The 26,481-nt window shown below is 53.5% G+C and overlaps 2 protein-coding genes across 4 annotated transcripts in view; one reads left to right on the top strand and one right to left on the bottom strand.

The window, feature by feature from the left end:
• The window catches only part of CACNA1D (calcium voltage-gated channel subunit alpha1 D), a 311,617-nt gene extending 296,621 nt beyond the window's left edge, over positions 1-14,996 (top strand). For 2 of the 3 annotated variants that reach the window (XM_077749464.1, XM_077749467.1), the window contains 8 exons: positions 3,638-3,754; positions 4,433-4,800; positions 5,496-5,522; positions 6,691-6,840; positions 7,209-7,378; positions 10,043-10,164; positions 11,953-12,273; positions 12,774-14,996. In XM_077749464.1, the coding sequence (XP_077605590.1) occupies positions 3,638-3,754; positions 4,433-4,800; positions 5,496-5,522; positions 6,691-6,840; positions 7,209-7,378; positions 10,043-10,164; positions 11,953-12,273; positions 12,774-13,067 (1,569 nt within the window). In that variant the 3' untranslated portion in view covers positions 13,068-14,996. The remainder of the gene's footprint in view (positions 1-3,637; positions 3,755-4,432; positions 4,801-5,495; positions 5,523-6,690; positions 6,841-7,208; positions 7,379-10,042; positions 10,165-11,952; positions 12,274-12,773) is intronic. The other variant, XM_077749470.1, reaches the window with a different exon arrangement.
• Positions 14,997-17,613: 2,617 nt separating this feature from the next.
• Positions 17,614-26,481, bottom strand: part of CHDH (choline dehydrogenase) — a 36,151-nt gene continuing 27,283 nt past the window's right edge. Inside the window, exons 2-8 of the mRNA XM_077749456.1 lie at positions 24,553-25,309; positions 23,808-23,959; positions 22,806-22,935; positions 21,677-21,811; positions 20,356-20,498; positions 19,764-19,866; positions 17,614-19,180 (exon numbers count right to left, since the gene is read on the bottom strand). Of these exons, the coding sequence (XP_077605582.1) occupies positions 18,762-19,180; positions 19,764-19,866; positions 20,356-20,498; positions 21,677-21,811; positions 22,806-22,935; positions 23,808-23,959; positions 24,553-25,255 (1,785 nt within the window). The 5' untranslated portion in view covers positions 25,256-25,309 and the 3' untranslated portion in view covers positions 17,614-18,761. The remainder of the gene's footprint in view (positions 19,181-19,763; positions 19,867-20,355; positions 20,499-21,676; positions 21,812-22,805; positions 22,936-23,807; positions 23,960-24,552; positions 25,310-26,481) is intronic.

Here is a 26,481-nt window from a genome sequence, read left to right as displayed (position 1 = left end):
GCAGGTGGCGTCTGTCTGTGTTTTCTCTGGTGCTGAGAGCAGGTGGCTCCCTGTGTGTCTGGTGGAGCTAGCTTAGAAAGGTGGCCAGCGTGACCACATGTGCACAGCCAGGTAGGAAGAACTCACCCTAACAGTGGGCAAGAGAAAGGAAGGTAAATGAATGTTCATATTTGATGTTAAAATACCATAGTTTTATGCTATTGCTTCAGAAATATTTAGAGATTTTATAGTTTTTTTTTGTTTATTTTGGTGACCTAATCATTCTATAGAGTACCTATAAAATTCCAATTAAATGGTGTCTAAAATTTAAAGCAGCAGTCTACAGGCAAAGCGCCAACGTTTCTTTTTTTAAAAGATATTTATGATACCATCTAGAATTTAAAAATCAACTGGAAACTAGGCTTAATTCTGTTTAATATTTTATATGATTGGACATCTTAAATCAAAAATGTTTCTATTTTATAGCAAGCAATTCTGTGTTTATTCAAAACCATAATTCTACTGTGATGTGAATGGAATGACTTTATATGGCTTTCATTGTGTTGGTTTAAGTGCTAAACGACCACGTTTCAAATTAAAGTAGTATTTTGCCGATCGAGGTAGATACCTAGATGAAAAATGAAAGAAGAGATCATTTTACTGATTGTAAAGTGTTTATTTAAAAAAATGTTCCTTTGGTTTTTTTAGGGCTGTGAAAAAAGTAATTTTTTCAAGAGTTTAAGATAGTTTTCTGGGATTGGAATTTGTGCCTATGGAATTTTTGGAGCAGCCTAAGCTACCTGTTAGCTTGATATGTGTGCTAGAAAACTTTCATTATCATGTTTTGTGATATGTAATAAATTCAGGGTGCTGTGCTTAAGCTTCATTTCAGTTCAAGTTTGGGAACATCTGTTTCCCTCATTCCCAGACCTGACAGACACCCTATTCCCCCATAGCCCTCCGCCCCATCCTTCCCCAGATCCCACACGAAAGAGTCAAGTCAGGCCCTGACTCGCAGAAGATGTGCTTCTTCCTGCGTGGAGCAAACAAAACATAACCATGAATTCTAAACCTCTGCTTTTGTGTCGAGGGAGGGTGGTGCTTTCTATCCTCCTTTGATGTCTCTTTAATAAATATGTTGTCATTATTTGTCCTTGGAAGTGGCCTCTTGAGCTGCCTCTCAGTTTTCTCCATGATTTATGTCACAAACAAATTCTCTGTCCTGTGTCTGTTCACCACTCTCCTGATCTCGTGTACCATTGAAGACATGCTGGAGACCGTTTATGTTTTTATGATGCAATTATATTATATGTGTATTTCAGTGAAATGTCAACCCGTCAACAGAGGATGATGTTAAAAATTGTCCAAATAAATAGTTTTCTATTTCTTTTAATCAGACCTAGTCCGATCAGTTGAATGACAGTGAACAGGATTATCTGTTGTTTTTCAAACTCAGGAGTGTTTCCTAGACCATGGTGCCTTGTGGCGTGCGTTCATATGCATAATTTACCTGGGGGTGTTGACTTAGTGCTTTGTCACCTATGTTTATTCTGTGGACAAGGCAGTGGGTGTCTCAAACCTGTTCTTTGACTTGGGAGCCTCAGGTCTGTGATCGCCCTTTCCTCCCAGTAACTCAAAACCAGACAGCGAAACCCTGACTTAGCTCACCTTCCCTTGATGGCCATGCTCTGGAAGATACTGAATGGATGAGCCACAGGCTGTTTGATACTGCTGGGCTTGACCTTTCTGCACATGCCTGCAGCTCTGTGTGAAGGAGCTTTCCCCCACTTGATGTTAGAGTTGCCTTTTTGCTGTTTCCAAGAGAATGGCAAGTGGGTCTACCTCCAAGCCAGATGATCCCGCTAGCTCAAATGTGCTGGACCTGGGGATCTGAAAGAGGGAAAGTGTGCGTGTGCATATGTGTGAGTGTGTTTGTGTATGTGTGTGCGCATGCATCTCATGCCTGTGGTCAGAGGGACAAGAGAGTGAGAGGCAGCCTCAGTGACCATACTGCAAACTGTTCTGGGTTTGGCCCCAACACGTGTATCTTTCCGCTACAAGACCACAGCATTCCTAGCCAAGAACCTGAGAGCTCTGAATCTGGGCAGCTCTTTCACCCATAATTCATGAAATGGAGACAGTCCCTGCTCCTTTATCCAAGGAATGGATCAAACCAGACCTAGCCTGGTATACCATTTTGAATAGCATCATCTCATATGCATGAGGCTGTTTTCACAGGAGTCTTTTAAGAAATTCCTGTAGGACTTTACATCCTAATTACTGTCACCATCAACGTCTGGAGACCAGTTCTGAGCACTCCCACCCTCGGGGGCACCAGCCCTATGGGATCTGGCTAGACATAGCCGCCATCCCCACCGTCTCCTCCCCTCCCTACTCACACTACTGGGGGTCATGAAGGAGGGGCCAGGAGGTGGGCCCCTCCCCCGATGACCTGCCTCTAGGCCAGTGCTCCCCTGCCAACCACCTTGATGTGGAGTGTTAACTACAGATGTGGCCCCCATACAGCTGGGGTTCATGCTCCAGTGTGGCTGCTGAGTTGGAGGACTGCCAGCAAATGAGGGGGTCCTGGCCGAATATAGGACAGGTGGGTTTAGGCCTGGCGGCAGGGAGGAAGTAAGTCTTTCTGTGGAAAAGGATAAAGTAGCTGTAACGTCCCTATTAGTCTTTGAAGTCAGCATGCTCTTTTTCTTCAAATTGATGATCAAAATATAATCTTTTCAGAGCCAGCAACTCCACTTACCATGTACATAGCATAAGCACCTCTAATGTTTCCCTAACAAAGTTGAGAACAAAAGAAGGGCTCCTCCCAGGGCCTGTCCCAATGGAACCCAGTGGAACCGGGCCCAGTATAAGGTAGGCCAATTGCGAGAGGCTTAGGAAAAGGAGTATGTCTGTGAGGGCCAAGGAGAGGTCACCTGGTGGGTCCTGCACAGCCCCCAGAGGCTGGTGAGCGCCTTTCAATGTGTTGTGGTCTTCAAGAGGATGAACCAACTGTTGGCAAGTTCTTGGCTTGACCCCAGGCTATAGGCCGGGGCACCACGGATGGCCATAGAGGCTGGCACTGCACAGCGGCCCAGGTCTGTGTGCATGTCAACCCATCTCGTCATGGTCCTGAGTGTGCTGGTGACTGCAGTGTGCGGTGTCCCTCCCTCGTTCCCATGGCTTTCTAGCAGAACCAATGGCCCCAGTGGGTGCTCGGTCTGCACTTGGACTTAGGTCTCCTTGTCCTGGACACAGCCAGTGAGTTCTTGTAGCATGGCATGGTTGTGTTCCTTGCCCTCTCTGGGGCTCTGGGAGAGGACTCTGCAGGCCTTCCTTCTGTCATTTAGATGTGAGCACGTGCTCTTGGCCATGGCAGACATTGCTCCCTACAAGTGTGGGTATTTGAGAAGGAGGTTACTGGGTTGAAGGCCTCAAGCATCCCAGCCTAGGACCATCTTGAATTCCTGACCACACCCTTCCGCCCTGGGGCTTCAGGGACCCATCAGTCACATTCACACGAGTAGTCAGTTCCCCAGGTTGCCTTTGGAGAAACTTCACTTCCCACAGCTGAATCAGGCAGGAGCAGAGCCAGGATCCAGGCCGGGCCCAGCGCGTCCATGTTGTCTAATCCGTTTTGCCATTTGTGTTGATCTAGGCAGGATTAAGGACACTGCATGACATTGGGCCAGAAATCCGGCGTGCTATATCATGTGATTTGCAAGATGACGAGCCGGAGGAAACAAAACGAGAAGAAGAAGAAGATGTATTCAAAGTAATTATTCCACGCCTAGCTACACACTGGCCACTTGGAAATAGTAGGGCAGGACTCCAGTTTGGGCAGTCGGTGATCCACAAAAGAGCCTGGAGAATGCAAAGCAGCCCCCGGGCCTAGAGGGGCTACGGACCACGCTCTCCCCACAGCAGACCTTCAGCATTTCCTCTAGGGCCAGGCCTGCTCCTTTCCTGAGCTCACCCCTCTGGCCCACAGTGGCAGCTTCAGAGGGACTTGGCCGTGGCCGCCTGGCCAGTATGGCCGAGTGTCCTGCATTCCGCTAGCAGCTGCCTACCTGCACTACCCCCTTCTTCCCTGGGCCAGCTCTTTGATCTGCCAGCCAGCCCCCAGCCCCTCAGCCCTGCCCAACCGCAGCCAGCCAGCCAGCCCTGCTGGGTTATAAGTCACCTGACTTTGGAGCGACTGCAAGAGCACACTCGCGTGACAGCCAAGAGCTTGCTCCTCAGCTCAGGAATCGGTAACCTTCCTCATTTCAGGGGGGACCAGCTGCCACGCAGACACATTCACCCTGATCTGTGAGAAACTCAGATTGTTTTTACAGGGATCCTACGGAGCTTACCTAGAATTTGTTTTTCGTGTAGAAAAAGTTACCTAACATAGCTAGCCTGCATCAAATACTTGTTAAATTACCTGGTGTTGTCTCCCATTATTTTGCAGAGAAATGGTGCCCTGCTTGGAAACCATGTCAATCATGTTAATAGTGATAGGAGAGATTCCCTTCAGCAGACCAATACCACCCACCGTCCCCTGCATGTCCAAAGGCCTTCAATTCCACCTGCAAGTGATACTGAGAAACCGCTGTTTCCTCCAGCAGGAAATTCGGTGTGTCATAACCATCATAACCATAATTCCATAGGAAAGCAAGCTCCCAGCTCAACAAATGCCAATCTCAATAATGCCAATATGTCCAAAGCTGCCCCTGGAAAGCGGCCCAGCATTGGGAACCTTGAGCATATGTCTGAAAACGGGCATCACTCCTCCCACAAGCGTGACCGTGAGCCTCAAAGAAGGTCCAGTATTAAAAGGTAACCTTTAAAACGTGTTTGCACTTGGCAATGTAGTGTGTACCCAAGGCAGTTCTTTTTCCCTGTACTCTGGCACACATGGGAGATTCCCAGGAGGTATTTGCACTAGAACCTGGGAGTGCTGTGATCTCACAGCCTCATCAGGTACTAGCCAGTGATGCACTCAGAAGATAAAGGGCCACCAGGCATCCAAGTGGGATGCCCCTTGAAACAGCAGCAGTACAAACTCTACTTTTCTCAGTGATGCCAACACACTTGGGGACAGGCGTTGGCAAACTTTGTAAAGGGCCAGATGGTAAACATTTTAGGCTTTGGGCACCGTACAGTCTCCATCGCAGCCACTGAGCTCTGCTGCTGTAGAGAAAAAGCAGTCACAGACCATGCGTAAATGCATGGGTAAAGCCATATCCCAATAAAACTTTATTTAGGTACTGCAATGTGAACTTCATATAATCACATGTGATGAAATATTTTTCTTCCTTTGGTTTTTGTTTTTTGTTTTTTGTTTTTTTTTTGCAATCCTCTAAAAGTATAAGAACTGTTCATAGCTCATGGACAGTATAAGGCCTATAAACCATAGTTTGCTGACCTTTGCTCTAGGGACTAGCCTGATATCTGCATTTTAAATTTTGTTGGAAATGTTTAACTTTTATCTTCTCCCTCCCTCCCTCCCATGTTATGCTTGTCCTGGATAGAACCCGCTATTATGAAACTTACATTAGGTATGTGCACACTGCCTGTGTTTGTGTATTAAATACTCTGTGTTGTAAATGTGACCGACCGGCCTCAACGCTGAGGGACGAGAGCCTCCTTAGATGCAGCTTCTTGGGGCTGTGGACTCCAGGAGCAGAGGTAGCTGCTCCTTTGTAAGCAAATGAGCTCTCAGGTCCATAGGTGTGTAGACTGTGTCACCATCCAAGGACTAGTATTGATGCGCCAGCGTGCCCACGGGCCTCACTACAGTGTAGCTAGCGCCCACTGTGCACTTCCGGCTGCCCAGCCCTGGGAGGCCGGCCAATTCCTGCTGCTATATGAGTTCAAGTCTCTTGTGGGGACTTGATAAGAAAGTGACCCCAGTCTCCTGAAGACCAGGAACCAGGTCTTCTCTCTTTCCCCTGGAGCCCCTGACGTATGTGCAGTGTACCCTGCTCCACATTTGCTAATGTGGCTTGAATTGTGAGTGGGATGATCACTTTACTGGGAATGGGGAGGCTAGGTCTTTTGCTTTCATTATATCAAGTGAAACCAGCTGCTCAGGAACAGCTTGAGAGCTTGAACTTGGAGGGGGCATGGCCCTGTCTTTGGAGGGAGTTGGTGTAACAGAGCCTGGCTGGCTTTTCTGAGGACCAAGGCCAGGACAGTGGCTTTCAGGGAGAGAGCATGACAGCCTTGCCATGTGGGCAAGGTAGCTTTTGAAAACTTGGTGGGTGTCACACGTATGAGTCCCCGTGGGATACTGAGTCACAAACCCCTGTCCCTTTTCCTCGGGGTGGACACAGTGGGAAATTGGTTAGGGAGCCTCTTTGTTCCAGACCCTGAAGTCACACAGGCCAGGGTAGGAAGGATTAGAGCCTTTTCCATGGGACTGCTGATCCCTGCCGGCCTCTATGTCCATTTCTTTGTTCTGTTCCCCCAAATTACACCAACTCTTTTGGCTCCATGGCCCCTGGGCATAGTGGTTTGGCACCGGCATTGTGCAGGGTACTGAGAGAGAGATGTGCTCACACAAGGAGCCTGAGCAGTCCAGTCCCGGTACACCGGGGAGAAGCCAAGGGCTTGAGGTGGGGGTTGAGGGAGGAGAATGCTAGCCGCACACAGAGGCCTGGCTGCAGGAGGTGTCTGCCGCCTGCCTAGGCGCTCAGGTGCTCAGGCCCTGTCTCACAACTGCAGGTCTGACTCAGGAGATGAGCAGTTCCCAACTATTTGCCGGGAAGATCCAGAGATACATGGCTACTTCAGGGACCCCCGCTGCTTGGAGGAGCAGGAGTATTTCAGTGGTGAGGAGAGCTATGAGGAGGCCGGCTCACCGGCCGGGAGCAGGTGAGCGGCTCTGCAGCCCATTCTGATGGTAGGAGGCCTGGCCGTGTCCTGGCCCCGTCCCCTGAAGCCTCGGCCCGCCTGCACAACAGCTGGACTGCCCTGGGAAATGAGGCAGAGCACAGACTCTGGGCCAGAGGGAGAGCGGGAGCAGGAGAGACAGGGCCAGAAAGGCAGCACGGAGGCCGCTCTCTCAGACCACCTGCTACTGGGGCCCTGAATCTTCCGTGACGCCGAGGACTGCCTTGCTCTCAGCAGGTCCAGGGTGTTCAAGAAAGGTGGGGGAGGACTGTAGCGGCGGGTCTGTCCAAGCTGACAGACTAGGATCTGAGGTGCCCCTTACCCTCTCTTTTGGCCTTCTTGACCACCAGGCAGAACTACAGCTACAGCTACTACAACAGATACCCAGGCAGCAACTGGGACTTCGAGCGGCCTCGAGGCTACCATCACCCCCAAGGCTTCTTGGAGGATGATGACTCACCTGTTTGCTATGACTCCCGGAGATCTCCAAGGAGACGCCTACTACCTCCCACTCCAACATGTGAGGCCAGATTTTTTGTTTTGGGTGAAGCCTTCCAGAGAACAGTGTGCCCCTCCCCCTCCCCCCGGGGGAGTGTGAAAGATGTGGTCCTGCTGTGTTAGGGACTGTCAGCCCTCAAGACACAGGCCCCTGGTTGGAGACCCTATCGGCTTTCCTTTTTGTTCCATCCGTATCCTATGTGATGAAGCTCGAACAACTTTAGTGCCCTTCTTGACTCTCTGAACACAGAGAAAGGCAGTGTGTGGTCTGTGTATGTAGTATGTGGCACCTGATAAGGGGCTTTTTGTGCATGTATCGTTGCCTTTGAGCCCGAGGTCCATCCTTTGAGGTAGACGTGATACGCACAATGTTGTTGTCAGGTCCTCTCTGCCCATGGGGTAACTGACCCTCAGAGAGCGGAAGGGATCAGCCCTGTGCAGAGCTGGACCTGAGCCCAGGTCTGCCCCACCATGCCCCACCCCTCTGAGGGCCACCTGGGGACTCTTGATGTCCATCTCTTCTCAGTCCCCACCAGGGAGTTCCCCTCTCACCTCCCCGTCCACCTATTTTTATCTTTGCCATGGGTGAGCCAATGCCATTGCTCACAGGGCAAGTTTTGGCCTTGGTGGTGGCTTCTAGGGTCAGCACCCCCACCCTGGGGCTGGAGGAATCCCATTCTACTGAGAAGAGGCAGGGTCCAGCCGCTCCCCACCTGGTTTTCCTGTGCAGGCAGCCTAAGCAGTGCTGCAGGAGATCTGGGTCGCCCCAAGTGAGGAACTTGGGCCAGGGTAAGAAATGTAGCAGTGGCCCCTGTCGGCTCCTGGCCGGGAAGTGTGATTTTGCATACGGGGGCATTTTGGTGATGGTCGCAAAATACCATTCCTGGTGTTTCTGAGGAGTGAAGCATATTTTCGAGCAGGACTCTAATCAGTAACCAAAAATAGCCAAGACACATGGGCTCCGAGTCTGCTAACTCTGTGTACAATAACAAGTGCGGCTGGGTGGCGCCTGGGGCCCTCTGCCTCTCTCCAGCTGCCACTGCCCTGCTGGGAGTGTAATCAGACCCATTTCCATGGTTAATATTTTATTCTGTGGCCCCAAACACATGCTGCTAAACAGAGCAATCCCGAACTCCATAAATACCGGATGACACACGCAGGTGAGGCCAGGCAGAGCCCCTGGCCCACGTGAGGACCACTGCCCTCCCTGGACCTCCCCGTTTCCCCTATAGTGGCCACATTAATGCCCACCATTCAGAGGCTCTGCTTTAGTGAAGCAGGAAGCTGAGCGGGCTAGAGCAGAAGCCCTTTTTATTTGTAAGGGCAAATAAATAAAACGTATTTTATTTGCTTTGCTGCCCATCAATTCAGACCTTGGGCAGGGAGGAGAACATGGAAGTCTTCAGCCTGTGTTCTCAGCTGCAGTGGGATTGCTTCCCCAGTCAGAGATGGTTGTGCACAGCAGATGAGATGATGGGTGTACATGGACTGTTTTTCAAAACCGAAAGGCACTACCCAAGTGAGAGGGCTGGTGGCTTCCTCTCCTGGCTCCAAGCCTCTGGCCCTTGCCATCTGATCCGAGGACGGTCCTAGAGGGTGTGCAGACAGGGGAGGCCCGTCCCCCTGTGTGGTGCATGGAGGACAGCAGCTGTGGTGCAGCTGTCTGTGTCCTTCATAGGCAACTCAACGAGGAGGAGGGGGCCCAGCATGCCCACAGGGGCAGAGCCAGCCAGGGGCTCAGCCCAGGCTTCCTGCACTTTGAGAGTAGAGATCAGAGAACCCAGTTCCTGCAGCTCCCATGTGTGGTCCCAGGAGGCTCGCCCCCATAGTTTCCCAGTACAGGAATTAGGGGTGTGCAGCATTTTGCTGGGGCATGAGAAATACCCGGGGAACTTAGAAAGCAGAGGTTGAAGAGACCTCGCTCCTGCCTCGTGAACTATCAGCGGGGCCCCCAAGCAGCGAGCCAGCGCCCTGGAGGGTGGAGCTGTTCCCAGGGCAGCCTGTGGCCTGTGCTTGGGGGCCTAGAATTCGGAATGACCTGCATCTCTTGTCATTGCTCAACCCCATGCGGGGGCCTCTCTATTTAAAGTGGGTGTTAATAGGACAGCCGGGGTCTTTATCATCAGAGGTGTTCTTTTCTATCTTCAGGGCTAGAGAAGCTGGGTCTTTCCCAACAAAAGAATTTGCTTCGTATCTGGCTGAGCTGGTAGTGAGTCACTCCCCTTAAAGCAGGTAGAGGCACGGGAGCGCCAGTGAGATGCCACGCCCCCCATAGGCACTTAGGGTGTCTGCAGGGTGAGAAGGCGGCCAGTCAGCAAGGAGCTGTAGGATTCTAGAATGACGCTGTGTCTTGGCCTGAAATGCTATGGTCCCACAACATATACACAGGGCTGGGGTTTGGACTCAGAACAGCCACACTCTGGAGCCTTTAGCTCTGCCCCATGAGAACCGGCTTTACATTTACAAGAAACCAGCTTGAACCTGTTAAAAACATCCTCTGGCCAGGCGGCTTCTTCAGCCTCCTTCTCAAGGTTCTGAGGCCTCACCTCCTTGATGCTTTCCCTCGGACCTATTGCTTGCTTCCTCTTGGGCTCTGCTGAACGTCCGGTGGGCCACCCTGACCCCAGCGCCCTGGGGTCCCCACTGAGCGCCTGGTTCACAAGTGCTCGTGTGCTTCACTTCTCAGCCCGCCGGACATCCTCCTTCAACTTCGAGTGTCTGCGCCGGCAGAGCAGCCAGGAGGAGGCCCCGCCGCCCCCCGCCTTCCCCCAGCGCACAGCCCTGCCCCTGCACCTGATGCAGCAGCAGGTGAGCTGGCCCACCTGGCCTGGACTCCACGGGCCCGACGGGCACCCTGCGTGGGACCCACCCTCAGGACACCCCCTTCTCTCTGACTGCCGGCAGCGGGAGGGATGGAGACAACCTTCACAAACACGCCGGTTCAATCCCGTAGCAACCCTGCCAAATAGATACAACCCGCTTCACAGATGAGCAAATGTCAGGGAGAGGGAAGTGGCTTGCCTGAGCTCACACAGGGGGTGTAGGACCGAGTTGGCATTTGAATCCGAGGCTGCCAGCTCCCAAAGCTGGGTTCTCGACCTTGGTGCATGCTGCATTCTTTCCCGGGTGTTGAAGAGGGATCTGGTACAATCCCTGACCCAGGGCGTGGCAACCGTTTGCCTGGTCCTGAACAATCAGTGCTGCCCTCTGTTTGCTCTGAGACCTTGTTCCTTCATTAAAGTGTGTCTCTAGAGCCCTCTGTGGGCAGGGCTCTGTGGCCTAAAGGGTGGGTGAGTACCACCCCAGCCCCAACCTGTGAGGGGCCTGTGGCCCAGGGAGCAGGACCCACCCACAGAGAGGTGGTTGGACAGGAGGGGCTCAGGGTCTGGAGCGAGGATGGGGCTGCAGCCCACTCACCTGGGGCTTTGCCTCAAGGACAAGAATATGGTACTTTTTCTTTCTGAAAAGAGCGCATCAGAGATGCTGTGCACTGTGTGCACGTGTCGGGGTGGGAGGCGTGCAGGGAGCACCCAGTCTGTACATTTGCAGAGAGCTAGCTCACCCTCCATGACAACACGAACGCTAGCTTCCACTACAGGTCTCGCTGCCAACTTTTTGCTTTTCTGCCTTTGGTTTTTATATTATAAATTTTTATTCATGTCCTATTTTACTACAAGAGGACATTTGGGAAGGCCCAGCCATCAATGCCACGAACCAAGTAGGCACAGAGGTCTACGCAGGCACACGTGTGAAAACGTCCTTCCCTCTGCTGTCCCGCCCCAATGAGGGCCTGGTCCGTGTGTTCACCCTCCCTCCCTCGGGTGGCCACGGCATCCAGGTGGGCCACAGGCCCTTGCTGTTCATAAGACCGGGCATCCTTGTGCCGAGGGGGTGCCAGGACGGACCTGCTGTGGTGCTGCTGCACGTGAGAGGGGCAGGGCCGGTGTCTGAGGCTTCCCAGAAGCCCCTGTGCCGGCCGCTGTGATGACTGGCACTAGAGAGAAGCAGCTGTGCTCCTTCCTGGGGCTGGGAATGGCTCATTTGCCCCGCATGGACTCGCATATTTAAACGTAGAGTGCCCTGGCTGGTATGTTCGCACACCACAGGGCCAATGTCTTCCCTAATTCTCCGCTGCTCGGCAGTAGTTTCATGAATTAGTGGCTGATTCCTACTTGCGAACAGTCATAGGCAGTGCGTTATAGATTTGGGAAAACAGAACAGACAGCTAGAACGCCAGATTTTACTGCCTGTGTCCTTTAAAAAAATTTTTTTTAATATTCATTTATGAGAGAAAGAGTATGAGCAGGATAGGGGCAGAGAGAGGGAGACACAGAATTCGAAGCAGGCTCCAGGCTCTAAGCTGTCAGCACAGAGCCCGACCTGGGGCTTGAATTACGAGCTGTGAGATCATGATCTGAGCTGAAGTTGGACGCTTAGCCAACTGAGCCACCCAGGTGCCCCTGCTTGTGTCCTTTTGAAGTCATTGTCAAAGGCTGCCTTTGTCCAGCGGTGCCTCCTGCTTGGTCTGTGTGAGGCCTGCGGCCTGCGGCCTGCACCTGAGGACCTCTGGCCTCCCCACCTCCCCTCTTCCCTCAGATCATGGCAGTTGCAGGCCTGGATTCCAGTAAAGCCCAGAAGTACTCGCCGAGCCACTCAACCCGGTCATGGGCCACCCCTCCAGCGACTCCTCCGTACCGGGAATGGACGCCGTGCTATGCACCCCTGATCCAGGTGGAGCGGCTGGAGGCCCTGGACCAGGTCAACGGCAGCCTGCCGTCCCTGCACCGAAGCTCGTGGTACACGGACGAGCCCGGCATCTCGTACCGAACTTTCACACCAGCTAGTCTGACTGTCCCCAGCAGCTTCCGCAACAAAAACAGCGACAAACAGAGGAGCGCAGACAGCTTGGTGGAAGCAGTGAGTATGCCACCCTCCCCCCGCCACCCTGCCACCCCGAGTGTGCCACGAATGGGCAGGCTCCACACAGCAGAGGGGGACCTGTGGGAGCAGTGGTGGTTGTGAGGGTGGGAGGCTCCAGAGCCCAGCTATGTCGCTTTTCGTCTGGATAGTGCCCACTGCTCAGAAGCAAAGGGGGGACGTACAGCACAAATAGACAAATCCCAGCACTGCCAGTTCTCGTGAAGCAGCTGTACCTAGGATTACACGTGCTGTGCCTGCAAACATTGCCAGCTTCTCCTGACATCTTTTTCCCCAGTGACGCTCTTGTTGGGCCATATGTAGTGTTTGAAGTCCGCGATGTCTTCAAAGCCATTTACATTGAGCTGTATATATCACGTGTGAGGTCTAACGAACAGGAAATCACGCTGAGCAGTTGAGGTGGCTCCTCTGTCATCCCTCCCCACCCCCAAAGCCTTGTAACACATTCACGCGATGCACTGCTCCTTTGTCTCGTACAGGTCCTAATATCCGAAGGTTTGGGAAGGTATGCAAGGGACCCAAAATTTGTATCGGCCACAAAACATGAAATCGCCGATGCCTGTGACCTAACCATCGACGAGATGGAGAGCGCAGCCAGCAACCTGCTCAATGGGACCGTACATCCCCGAGCCAACGGGGGTGTGGGCCCGGTCTCACACCGGCAGGACTATGAGCTCCAGGACTTCGGGCCAGGCTACAGCGATGAAGAGCCTGACCCCGGAAGGGATGAGGAGGACCTGGCAGATGAAATGATATGTATCACCACCCTGTAGCCCCCAGGGAGGGGCGGACTGGCCCTGGCCTCAGGTGGGGCGCCTGAGGGCCAGGGAAAAAGTGCCTCGTAGTTAGGAAAGTTTAGGCACTAGTGTGGAGTCCATATTCGATTAGACTTTTGTACAAGCGATGTCATGCCTCAAGGAAGCCATAAACCTGGTGTAGGGAACAGCCGCGCACACGTGCCCAGCCCCAGCTGTCGGAAGCAGCAGGTCCAGCCCTCTTGGGGAGGGCCAGCGAGGAGGCGGGACAAGCCCAGCCCACTTGTCCAGAGTGCTCCCGAGGCACTCACCCACGCCCACCCACCTGCTGGCACGGTGGGGACGGTCAAAGGTGATGACGATCACCACACCTGTGTCATTACCTCAGCCATCAGTCTAGCATATCATTCACTGGGCCCAGCATATCCATTTTTAAACCCTTTTCCCCCCAGTACACTGCTTCCTGGTTTCTGTTTAGCTGTTCTGAAACACAGTGTGTAAATCAGGACCCACCTACCAGCCGTCATCCTGAGAGGAGAGCAGGACCTTATCCACAAGGTTTGCTGTCACGTGACCCCAGTTTACGAGAGAGAACGTTGGTCAGTCGGTTTCTGGCTGTCAGGTTAAGGGCAACTGTAAACTGGAATAATCATGCACTCGCAACCAGGTAAACTTAGATACGCTAGTTTGTTTAAAAATTATAGATTTACTGTACATGACTTGTAATATACTCTAATTTGTATTTGTAAAGAGATGGTCTATATTTTGTAATTATTGTACCGTATTTGAACTGCAGCAATATCTATGGGTCCTAATAATGGTAGTTCCCCACTGAAATCTAGAAATTATTAGCATTTTTACTCGGGCTGTACAGAAGTAGAAGAAATAGAGCCAATTCTCCTTTATCCAATGAAAACTCTTTGGGGGATAACATTTTAAGTTCAAAAGAACTTGACGCTATAGAGATTTTTCTAAAATACTTTGAGTCGCTGTAAATCTACCTTTACCCAAGATACACCAGATGACGATTTAGTCTTGGCTCTGGGCGAGTGCTAGGATTTGAGGGCAGGCCTCTGGTCCACCGTGGGTTGCAACTTTCATTTTACTGACCCTTCGACAAGTTCATTACAGAGTAGGTCGGGCTGTTAGTCTGACCCTGTGGCGGTCACGGGGTGGTTTCCTCAGCTGCCCTGACTGACAAGGCTTTTTTGAAGTCTCTCCACCCTTGCTCCCTAAGGACAGCTGCCACTGCTTATCTTAAATAAGGAGTGGGGGGTGCGGCGGCGGGGGCAAGGCGATGATCTGTGGGATGAGAAGGTCACAAGTGTCCACAAATCGTATTGTTGCCTTTTTTTACAAAACATTGCTGTACTGTGTGTTCTCTCTGAGGGCTTTTATATGCAACTGAATGAGGGCTGAAGTTTTCATTAGAACGTACTCACAGCCTCACTGTACTTCCTGATGAAAACCCACTTCTGGACCATTAGACCCATCCAGGCTTCCTTTTGTTTTCAAAGAATCATGCCGGCTTTGTGGACTTACCTTGGCAGGGAGTCCCTGCAGTCAAAAATACAGGTAGCAGTTTTTGGTTCAAAATTTTTAAATATTACCTACACGACCTGTTAACGTTTTGGGTTTTGGGGTTTTTTTTTGTTTTGTTTTGTAAATAATGACACTTTGTTATGAACACCTTACAAACCTCTTCTTAGACATTCTTACTCCAGATCCAGGCAAAAACACTTCCAGGTTTGTAAATGACTCTTTCCTGACATAATTTTTTTTTTATTAAAATGCAAAATGTTCTTCAGAACAAAACTGTGTAATAATTTTATTGTGTTAGGGAGCTCTCCTTGCAAAGATCTGGTGCGGGCGGGTGCTCTAGCGCTGGAGGTTCTGTGACTGTGTAACTCTGTCTTACCCTCCTGGCTGGCTCCTTAATGCAGAAGGTAGCACCAGCTGCAGAGAGCAGTCTCTCCTAAAGGGCTAACCCCCCTGACCCCGTCATCTCTGCTGGCACTGTTCTTCCTGTGACTTAGCAGCCCAAATTGCCCTCCCAGGATGGGGTTTTCTGGTGCAGGCCACAATCATCTTTCCCAGTCAGGACTTACTTAAAAACTGGCATTTTTATAGGCTGTACTGCTCTTTACAGGTCTGCTTTAAGCCTGGTTCCCATCAACCATTAAATTGTTCTTGGTACAAAAAAAAATTGAAGTTGTAGAGGATGTGGTAGTGTTGTTTTCCTTTGCTTTAGGAAAGTTGTTTTAAGAAAGATTAAATGTCTCTCCTTTTGGGGCCCCCTCCCATTCCATAAAAATAGTACATTTGGTTTCTTGTGTTTTTCAGAATATCACAAATAGATAGATACGGCTGCTCTGACTTAACTAACAAACAATGAGCAGGATCCTCGTTAAGGGTCCTCTCTCTGGTTTCTATCTATCTATCTTGGCAGCCTGGCCAGATGGGGCTATTCCGTTTCGGAGTCTGCCCGAGGCTAGGATGCTTCTCGGTACCCAGGGTACACAGTGTGGGCTTTAGCTGCCTTACTGCCGACCCCACACTTATAAAGGGAACCAGGGCAGTTTATTTCATGTTATATTTTTTGGACCTTCAGTGTCTTTGCCAACTGCTTGTCTTCCTACAAAGGTTTCTGATGTTATGGGCAGTAGGTTCTAAAAACTGGCCAGCTAACAGAGCTCCAGCTCCCACCCCGACTCAAAACAGACCCCAGCTAGGCTCTCGTATGTTGACAACGTTTTTATTTCTCCAAAATAATATTCCTTCTTTCCTGGGGACCTCAGAGGGCAGGTGAGAGGGGAGAATGGGGAGCAGGCCTGGGGCCCTTGCCTCCAATGGGGCAGCGCCAGCGAGAGTGGCCTCGCAGACACCCTGTGGGGACGGTGGCGGGAGAGGAAACGGGAGATGGCCCGGGTCGCGGAACGGGGCCAGTGGAGAAGGCATGTGTTTGTTTTCCTCTAGGTTTTGTTTTTGTTTTCGAAGGAGAAGAGGATGTAGATATTAGATCTGATGTGAGGTTGGTAGAAACAGGAAATGGCCTTTGTGGGAAGAACAGGGTCTGGCTGGAGAGGAGACGCTATTTGAATTTATGGAAATGAGGAGTCCCACAGTCTGGCTTCCAGGACCTGCCATTTCCCGGTCATGCTGCTGGCGAGCGGCTCCTGTTCCCTCGCGGTCTGTCCTCATTCTACCAGGAAGAGCCTTCTGCTGATGAAGCCGCTTGAACCCATTCTTCAAAGTAGCCCATGTATGCCCAGAGCCCGCTCAGGTATATACACAGCTTTCTGTTACACTTTCTCAACCATTTTTTGAAAAGTACATTCTTCCATTTGTTAGGTATCCTGGGCTCTTTGCTAAGGGGGTGCCTTTCAGGCCCGAGTGCGGGCCTGATCTCGGTGGGGGGGGGGGGGGCGGCAAGGGACGCCTGACTGTGGCTCAGCCTCCCTAAACCAATGGGCACTTTCCTCCCCTCTCTGGCCTCCTCAGCCAACAGCCCTCCTTCTGAGGCCGAAGGTTCCCTCACAGCAATGGCACTTTGAGACAGTCCGCAGCTGTGACACGGGCCACTGTTCCGCTCCGCCAGACGCTGCATGCTCACCTGTCAAGCCAGGAGCTGCTTCAAAGCACATGATTCTGTCCTGTAGCTGAGCCCCAACTACACAGGGGTCCACCTTCACTTCTGTGGGGCCTGGATACAGAACACTCGCAGTCTCCTCTTTATTTCTACATCCGGCTAAACTGTGTGATCACATGGGACGAGGCTCGGTGACCGAGGGTGGGAGAGGGGCCTAGATGCAATCCAACCCCTGCGGATCACGTACCTCCTCTCCCCACAGGCCGTTCTGCTTACCTGACACACACCACACACACACAAACACACACACACACACACACACACACACACACTCTCACTTACTCATTCACTCACTCACTCACTCACTCACTCTAGAGGAGCAGCCACTGCCCCAGAGACCGAGGCCACCACAGGACGGAACAGCTACGTTGCCGGACTTACCCGCTCAAGGCAAGGTCAGCACGGTTACAGGCAGGCCTGGACCCCTCCACCCACCTAACTGGTTACTCACTGGCCCCAAGAACAGTGAAGTTGGTAGCTGCCTTCCTCTGCTCTTCCTCCATCCTTGCGGGTGGCTTCTAGGTGCTGAGGGTGATGGTTGGGGACCACAGCTGCCGGGGCACATGGGGAACCTCTCTAGGAGAAATCAATCTCTTGGCACATTTAGAACCTCCCTTGGGACAGAAAACCCAGAAAGATACAGGTAAGATTAAACCAGAGCCACTTAAAATTTGTCAAGGAAGCAGAGGTGTCATGGTTTTCTTCTTTCCATCTTCCTGGAAGGTCTTTCTCACAAATACAAGTCGTGGCTGTCTGGCCTCCAAACCACCTCGATCCACTCTGATCCTGGGGGGAAGCCTGGAACACCCCCATTTTCCTCCCCTCCTTGTTCTGGGTCTAGTACAGCAGCTTTCCATGGGACAATCCTTTTCTCCCCTGCTGTGTGGATGGTGATCTTGGAGAGCTTCCAAAAAATCCATCCAAAACGCATTTAATTTTCATTACACCTCGTGAGAACAGTCTGGCTAAGGCATCTCCATTCAAAAAGAAGTTACTAGATTACATTACTGGATTATAGAATTTTAAAGATCAAAGAGCTGTTTTAAATGCTTCTGGTATCTGTTTCTCCCTCCTCCCCAGAAACTCAAATCTTTGCCAATTGATTTTTTTCCTTCACGCAATTGCACTTTTACAGGATCAGGTACCTAGCGTGACCTGACCGCTTTTTCCATCAGCCTCGGCTCCATCCCGGTCAGTTCCTGTGGATGCCTGCGGAATACGAATCGGCCGGCCTTGTCTGCTGTGAGTCGCTTCCCCAGGGTGACAGGAAAGGGTCCTCTCAGGCTTGCTGCCTTGGCGTGGAGCAACGGTCTGGTCTGTAGGGTCTGCTCTGGGTTTCTAGGTTTCCCTGGTAACAGGAAAATCTTTTAAAATGCTAAATCATGAAACCTAGGGTAGTGAAGAGACTCTCTGGAAGCTTCTTTTGAACAAGGTCCAGAAATCTTCCCAGCGGGCTGTGTTTATTAGTAAGACCCAGAGCACTGGAGAGGTGGGCCCTCAGAGTGACCCAACAGGAAGTGGCATCGAGAAGCGCAAGGGAGGCCCGTGTTTGTCCCGGCAGGCAGCTTGCCGTCTGAATAGGGATGCTGGAGGCTTATGCACACCCCTCAGCTACAGCATGCAGCCTGAGACAGGGGATGCCCCCTACCCTGAGAACCGGGTATGGTCTAGCCAGCACCCAGCCTCTGGGCACAGCACCCTGCTCTGGGAGCAGCTCACCTTAATTAAGAGGGAGGTCTAGGAGAGAACCACGTCCCTCAAGTCCGACCAAGACCTGGACTGTTAAGACAAGGCCCATGGCAGGAGTTAGCCATCCTCTTCCACTGGCCTGCCCCCTGGTCCCCTCTGCTGTCTCTTCAGGAGGCAGGGGGAGGGGCCCACAGGAAAATGCTGGGGAAAAGAACCCTGCTTCGTTGTTCTGATACCGATCTCCCACCCTACGAGATTACCCATTCTCAGCCATCGAATCCTAACATTCTAGACAGTTTCAGGCAGGGGCAATGAGGGCAGGGACTGTTCTGACCCTCTTGGCTTGTCAGGAGGCTTCTCAGGCAGTGACTGCCTCAGCGCTGGGTGGCCAGGCTCCCGGGCTTATAGACGGGGACGTCCTTGTCCCAGAGCGCAGGCTGCCCCTTGATGATGTCGGCTGCTTTCTCTGCGATCATGATGGTGGGGGCGTTAAGGTTGCCGCTGACCACACTGGGCATGATGGAGGCGTCGACCACCCTGAGGTTTTCCACTCCAAGCACCCTGGTCTGTGGGTCCACCACGGCAGTGGGGTCAGAGGGCTGGCCCATCTTACAGGTGCACGAGGGGTGGTAGGCGCTGTCCGCTTTCGCCCGCACAAATGCATCTATCTCTTTATCTGACTGCACGTGGCTTCCTGGCTGGAGCTCTTTCCCCCGGAACGGTTCCAGGGCTTTCTGGGCAAAAATTTCTCTGGTTAGCTTCACACACTGTCGGAAGTCCTTAATGTCGGTTTCTGTCGATGAGAAGAAATAGGGGAGGTGACTCCTTTTACCATGCTGGCTTTGCCAGCTGATTCTGAGCACAGACAGGCTCTGTAAGCTGCCTGAGGGGACCATAGTTCAGGGACACAGAGCCACCAGACTGCCTGTCACCTACTCACAGCCAGTTAGACTGCAACCAAGCAGCACCCTAGATGGACACAGCCTGCTCCTGCCAGTGTGGCTGTGAGCACACTACATACAGGTCATTACTGAGCAAGACCTGCCCAGTGGAGAGTACTTGGTTTTGCTGCTGGCAAAGAGGCAGGCCCAGGAATGTGATCTGCTTCTGGGCAGAGCTCAGAGTAACAAGAGCACAAGTCTCTCCTGCTGTGTAATAGGACATTCCACGGTTACTTCAAGGAACCCAGGGCACTACCTAGCAGCAGGTGCCAAGTTTATAGCCTTAGAACGAGGGAATGTGGAGGGTGATTGGTCTCAGAAAATGCATTCCGGGGTTAGGATTCAGAGACAAATGTAAACCCCATTCATTCACTGAACGAATGACCTGGCAAGCCCAGGCCCGGGGGGAGACAGAAGGGGTGGAGGATTGATTACCTGTTGACAAGTAGTTGGGTTGAATCACAGGGTGGTCCCGGGGGTTGGCACTTCTCAGTTTGAGCCAGCCCACACTGGTGCCCCGCATGGTCCCCACATGCACCTAGAAAAACGAGAGGAAGCTGTGACCTCCTTCAACCTCCCAACCCAGTAGCTTAAGCCCTGGGGTTTCCTGTGGGATAGGACTCCACATCCAAAGCCAGTTAAGAGCAGACACATTTTAGTATTTGTTTGCCTCTTACCCCAAGTGATCAAAAATCACCTCAATGAATCACTCCTGCTCCCTGGCTTTATACTTGATTGTCTTAAACTTTCAGGGGCTGGAAACCCCAGGGCCATTGGCCTCATTTGTCTATTTCTGGTGGTTTGAACCCCTTGAGCATCTGCCTTCAGCTAGGTGACGGCCTCCCCTTTCCATGAACTACGTGGACCGCCTCACGAAGACTCCAGCCTCCTCCTCTCCCCTCACCACTTGGACCCACTGAGCAACTGGAGGGCAGGGCAGAGGCTTGGACCTCACCCCACCCCAACCGAGGGCCCTACTGCAGTGAGCAGAATGCTGCCTGATGACAAGATGAAGCTGGCTGCTCACCTGGTATGCTTCCTGCTGGGTGGGGACCCGCCCATGGTCGATCACTTGGGATGGCAGGAAATGGAACTGGATGTCTGGGTGAGGGACCCCAGGCTGGCTCCGGATGAACCCACCTGTTTCCAGATGGGCTGTGGCTCCATCCCCTGAGGATCAGAAGAGTGGGTCCAGGCATGGCAGACCACCCCGCCCCTCCTGGCCTCCATTCTGGTGCCTGGACCCACATGCTCAACTCCGGCCTCTCTCCCTCAGGTGGGCTCACCCAACACCACGGTTTCAGTAGCCACCACATGCCAAGGGCCTTTTGGCTTTGCCCTCCCCACAGCGTCCTCCACCACCAACCCGACTATGAGGGCTGATGGGGCCCGGCATCCCGAACTTTCCCAGCCCGGGCTCTACCTGACAGGCTGTTCTTTCATATAAGGCCTAAGTCAGACATTCGAGCTGTCCCTGCCTCCTCCTCATCTCCCACCATCTGACCCTCAGAAAGCCTCACTGACTTTAGCTCCAAAATCTACTGAGATCCATGTACTCGGCAATGCCCCCTATAACCTCCCGCAGCCCAGGCTGAGACCCCTCCTCACTGGTAGCCCCAGTGGCCTCCTTGCTGGTGCCCCGGCATACCCTCGTGATCGAGTCTCTTCCATCACACCCCTGCTTCCTCCTCAACGTGCTATAGTCTCCCTGGTCCAACACATTCGTTCTTCAAACACCAGATACTTAGACCCGGGGCCTTTGTACATACTCTCCCTAGCTCTCTGATATCCTCTGTCACCATTCTCTACTAACAACCCTGATCTTTTTAAAACTTAAGCATGTTTACATGGTTTCTTTCCGTCGATCCCACCAGAGTGTAAGCTCCCCCAGGGAACCCGCCTTACTGGCAGGGCACACAGTACATGGCAAGTGCAGGAGAAACCCATGCTGAGTATGATTTCACAGCACCACTTCCTGGCCTGGGGGCTGCTCTGGGACTCTGAAAACAAACCGAAACTGCTGAGAAACTGATGCCGATTGTGCCTTTTCTCCTGGCGCCTTGGACCCCAGATGGTGTCCAGCACAAGGCCATCCCTGTCTATATGTAAGGAAGAGTGGCACCCAGGCTCAGGAGTCTCACCCTGGACAGGCCCTGGGCCACCTCATCTGGTCCTCACAACAGCCTGCCAGATAGGACTATGTATCCCCTTTTTGCAGACGGGAAAGCTGAGGCAAACGGCATAGCTAAGCTTTGGACGAGTGATGTGAGGCCACAGCCCTTGCTCAGCACCTTAGGAAGGAGGCTGTGCTGCCCTCCACTCCTTGGGTCCCAGACCAGCACGCCCACCTGTGAACTTCCAGAGCCACTCTAGACCAATCCGGACCTTCCTCAAGGGCTTCTGCGCTGAATGGAGGGTGATGGGGAGGGTGCACGCCTGCTGGATGTAGATCTCCAGGTGGTCCTGAAGGTTCTGGCCAACTCCTGGAAGGCGAGGGGATGGTTAGGAAAAATAGCTTCCAAGGGGGGCTCAGCAGCCTAGCTGGCCTCTCAGCTCCCCTGGTTGTGAACACGTCCCCCCACCCCAGCCAAGTATCTGCCAAGTCAGCTCCTGCTCAGCCCTCAGGTCCCCGCTTAAAGGTCACCTCCCGAGACGCCATCTCTACACTCCTGGCCAAGTCTCGTCCTCTCATGCTGCCCAAGCCATCTGCCCTTGTCACTCACTCCCAGGGCAGCCGCTGTACCAGTCCCGCTGCCCTCCTGCCATGCAGCACCCTCCCTGAGGGCAGGGCCCAGGCATCCAGCAGGCACTGCCCAGTGAGACTGACGGCCCCAACCGCACCCGTTGCCCGGGGAAGGAGGGAAACAGGCCTTGTCTTCCTGGGCACTGTGTGAGCTCATCCAAGCACAGTGGGGCACTGGGCAGGTCACAGTCACAGGCCAGCACTTTTACAAACCTCTTGTGATAAAGCCTCAATACACAAAAGGTCATTTCAGGGGGGCGGGGCTGGGTTATAAGAGAGATAAGAGGTACTAATGGGCATTAAAGACAGTTTCTAAGATAAATTTGAGGCTTGGGATAATTGTCTTAACACGCTCTGAAGCACTGAGTTGGCTTCTTTAATGTCAGGGCTGCTGCTAGTCCTGAGGACAGAAAACACACAGGCCTGGACCCCTCTCACCGTTAGGGTACCCTGGTGACATACCCGACCCTGGCCCAGCGGGCTTTCCCGGTGGAAGCTCGCTGCTGGAGGGTCATCGCCTCTCAGTGGGACAGTAGGGCCGGGGAAGGGGAAAAAATAACACAAAGACTTGGGGTCCCTGGGGGGGTAGGGGTGTCCTGTGAGGCTCATGGGAAGAATTGGCCATTCTAAGGAATGCTGACTGCTGCCCCCTCCCCAACTCCATGCTGATGAACTACATTAAGCCGTTTTATTAGCAGAGGCCCCTTCTGAGGAGCGGCGGCAAAGGAACTCACCGGGAAGGTGGCATACCACCGGGACACCCAGTTTCCTGAGGTCATCTGCATTGCCGACACCCGAGAGCATGAGCAACTGCGGAGAGTTGATGGCGCCCCCGCTCAGAATCACCTCCTTGCCGGCATAAGCCTGGAAGAGGCAGAGGCATGCAGGTCACACTTCCCGAAAAGTCAGAAAGAAACCCAAGAGCATGGCCTTGGCATGATGTCCCCGAGTGGTGGGTGGGGACCCAGTTCCCAGGCCCCAGAGTAAGGAAGGGGATGCTTAGCCAGCTGCTCTATGAAGGGCGCTCCCAGGTGTGGGTGCGACACTGAACACTTCACATGCTGATGCATTCTGCAACAGCCACGCTGTGACGGTGGTCGGAATGCAGAGCCCCAGACACTGCAACAAGCAGCTGCAGTAAAGAGAGCAGTGAGCCAGAACTTCATGTAGATGCAGAATGACCCTGACACACTGCTAAACGGAGAACAGCGTAGTCCTGGGGGCACCAGGTGGCTCAGTCAGTTAGGCATCTGGCTTTTGATTTTGGCTCAGGTCATGATCTCACAGTTCATGGGATCAAGCCCTGCATTAAGCTCTGCGCTGACAGCATGGAGCCTGTTTGGGATTCTCTCTTTCTCTCTCTCTCTCTCCTTCTGCCCCTCCCCCTAGTTGCACTCTTTCTCTCAAAAATGAATAAACATGAAAAAAAATAGTGTAGTGTTGAAATATGGAATATGATCACATTTAAGGTTTTTAAAGCCTTATTACAAACCTATCAATTCTGAAAAGGTGTGGAAGGTCCTGGGGGCATGCTCTGAGGTGGGGGAGGGGCAGACAAGCTCAGCTCACAGGGGCCACCATGGGCTCTCTGCAGGTGGCCGGAATGAGGGCCTCCTCACCTCCTCTGAGACCCTGGGGACAAGAGCCCGACTGCTGCCTACACTAAGCATGACCACCAGGGTGACTGCTCATTCCCTTCCCTCTCCACTGCCCCAGCCAGGAAGTAGCTCACTCACCCGGTGGCTCTGGCCATTCTTGATGTACTCCACACCCACCGCACGGGTGCCTTCAAACAGTACCCTGCTCACGAACGTCTGGGCCTCGGCGGTGAGGTTGGGGCGGCTCAGTGCCGGGTGCAGGTAAGCACAAGCTGTGCTCCAGCGCTGGCCTGGCAGACAGAGCAAGCAGATCAGGCGCAGCCCCTGCCTCTTGAGGAGGGGTCGTGGGTGGCACACTGGGCGCTGAAGCAAGATGGAATCTGCCCTTCCCCTGGCAGGACAAGCTCCGCCTCCAAAGTAGGGCTAAAACCAAAAGTCTCTGCGGCACTGAAATCCACATCCACCTGGGGGTGGAAAAACACCCTCCACTCTCAATAGAATGACTAAGAACAGCTAATACACGGGGGTGAGAACCCTGTAGAGGCAGTCAGGGGCCCCCATCAACCCAGGCCCTGCCTCTGTCCTGCTGCGTGCAGGGCACTTCCATGCTCCGTGCCTCATCTGTAAGTCTCTGGTCAAAGAGCTGACTCCCCTCGACCACAGAGGCCAGAGGCCTAGAGGATGCCGGAGAGTCTCTTGTCTCCAAGTCCTTTCTTACTGGCTGCGGGGTGTATTCTGTGCCCTGCAGGGGGCGTGAGACCTCCATCATCTCAGCCTCATACTAGTCTCAGTGTATCCTCACTGTCCATGGTGGGGGCAGGAGGGATGGGGCTGTGATGGACAAACGGGGTAACCAGGGAGGTGAGGGGTGGGATTGTGCTACCTTGATAGATGGTCATATCCATCCATCCGAAGCCTTCTTGCTGGAAGCCGTTCATGTCCTCAGTGAGGGGGTAGCCGGCCTGCTGCGCCGCCTCGAGGAAGGCGCGGTGCAGCGCGTGGTTGGTCTTGCCCCGGGACACGTGCAGCGGCCCGTCGCCGCCACGGTACCTGTTGGCGCCCAGTTCGTGGCTCTGCGCCTTGCGGAAGTAGGGCAGGCAGTGCTCGTAGTCCCAGCCGGCCGCGCCCTCCCGCTGCCAGCGGTTGTAGTCCTCTGCATGCCCGCGGATGTAGACCATGGCGTTGAGCGATGACGAGCCGCCCCAGACCCGGCCGCGCGGCCAGTACAGCACGCGGCCGTCGAGGCCCGGCTGCGGCTCCGTGTGGTAGCACCAGTTGTACCTGTCATCGCACAGGTTGGCCACAAGGGCCGCGGGCATGTGGATCTTCCACGAGAGCCGCTTGCTCCCAGCGAGCATGTCCTTGGGCCCGGCCTCCAGCAGCAGCACACGCTTGTCCGCATCCTCGGTGAGCCGCCCGGCCAGCACGCAGCCCGCCGAGCCCGCACCCACCACCACGTGACTGTACTCGTCCCGGGTCCCGGAGCCCACGCTGGCCAGGGCGCGGACGCTGGGGGGCCGCTGCCACCCCAGGGCTCCCCATGCGCCCAGAGGGCCTCTCCTCCAGCCTCGCAGGACACCCCACATGCTTCCTGCCCAAATCCTTGCCTCCACCGAAAGGAGTGGGATGACTCACCGTTCCTGAAACAGGAAAAGCAGCTTTAAATTTTTAACTCGACATGCACAAGGCAGAATCAGCCCAAAGCTGAGGCAGCCGCATCAGTGCCGCAAAGGTCCCCTCTAGGCTCACCAAGTGCCCAGCTCAGGCTGGGTGGGGTAGGCCTGGCGGGCACATCCCTGTGCAGGGAACTAGGAGGGAGCAGAGGTAGACTCAGGGTATCAGCACTGTGAGGTCCTTGCCAGGACTGACGAGCACAGGGCTAGGGCACAGGAGAGAGGCTCCTCTCTGGGGAGGAGGGGTGGTCCGCTGAAAGGCCTCTCAGTGATGTGTATATGAACCTGCAGGCTGCGCAGGTGTCTATCTGCTGGAACGCAGGGGAGGGAAGGGCTTCCTAGGCTTGCACTCATTGCTCGCCCATGTAAGGCAGCTGCTGAGCCCCTACCCCGTGGCAGCCACCACTTCAACTCTAGCAGTACACGGAGAACAAGTCATCTGCCCTCAAAACTGATGGGCTGCCGCTCGGGAGACAGGAGACTTCAGCAACTGAAGGAAAGGCAGGGTGAGGGGCTGGAGGCTTTGAGCTCTGCAGCCTCTGACCTGAGGGCCATGGGGTGCCCTAGACGGCTTTTCAGCAGGTGATGGGGTCAGAGCTACAATCTTCAAAGCTCCCTCTGTAGAGTGCTGGAGTTCAAACAATGAGAAATGCCAGCAGCCTTCGGAGAGACCCTTCCCAACGATGCACAAATTAATTCCAACATGCCCAGTGCACAGAGGTGAGGAAGAACCAGGATATCCCACTCCGCTGGCCCAAGAACATCTGAGAAAGCCCCACCCATGAGATTCAGGCCCATGAGACCTGCCCAAGACTGATGCCACAACAGAGCTGAGGAGCCTCAAAGAGCCCCTGAGCCCTCCCTCTTCCCCCCTCCATCCATGAGCCTGCCCCAAGTAACAGCCACCCACCGCTGGAGGAGGGGTGAGAGGGAAGAATGTAGAGAGAGCGCCGGACCCCCATTTACTCAGGCACAGGAGAAAGAAGCCCCAGGCCGCCTCAAAGCCGGAACACTGAAGAGCCTTCCAGCACGCCAGGCCCCACAGCAGCGGGAGGTGACAGTGCCCACCACTCAACTCCCAGCAGTGGCCTCCTCGCCACACTACTGACCTGGCAGAATGCCGGCGTGTCCTCCTCTGG

The sequence above is a fragment of the Crocuta crocuta genome, unplaced genomic scaffold (genome assembly GCF_008692635.1).
Source record: "Crocuta crocuta isolate KB4526 unplaced genomic scaffold, BGI_CrCroc_1.0 scaffold463, whole genome shotgun sequence".
NCBI classification, from domain to species: domain Eukaryota; kingdom Metazoa; phylum Chordata; class Mammalia; order Carnivora; family Hyaenidae; genus Crocuta; species Crocuta crocuta.
The sequence above is the reverse complement of the archived record's forward strand: the minus strand, read 5'-3'. Positions and strand labels throughout refer to the sequence as shown.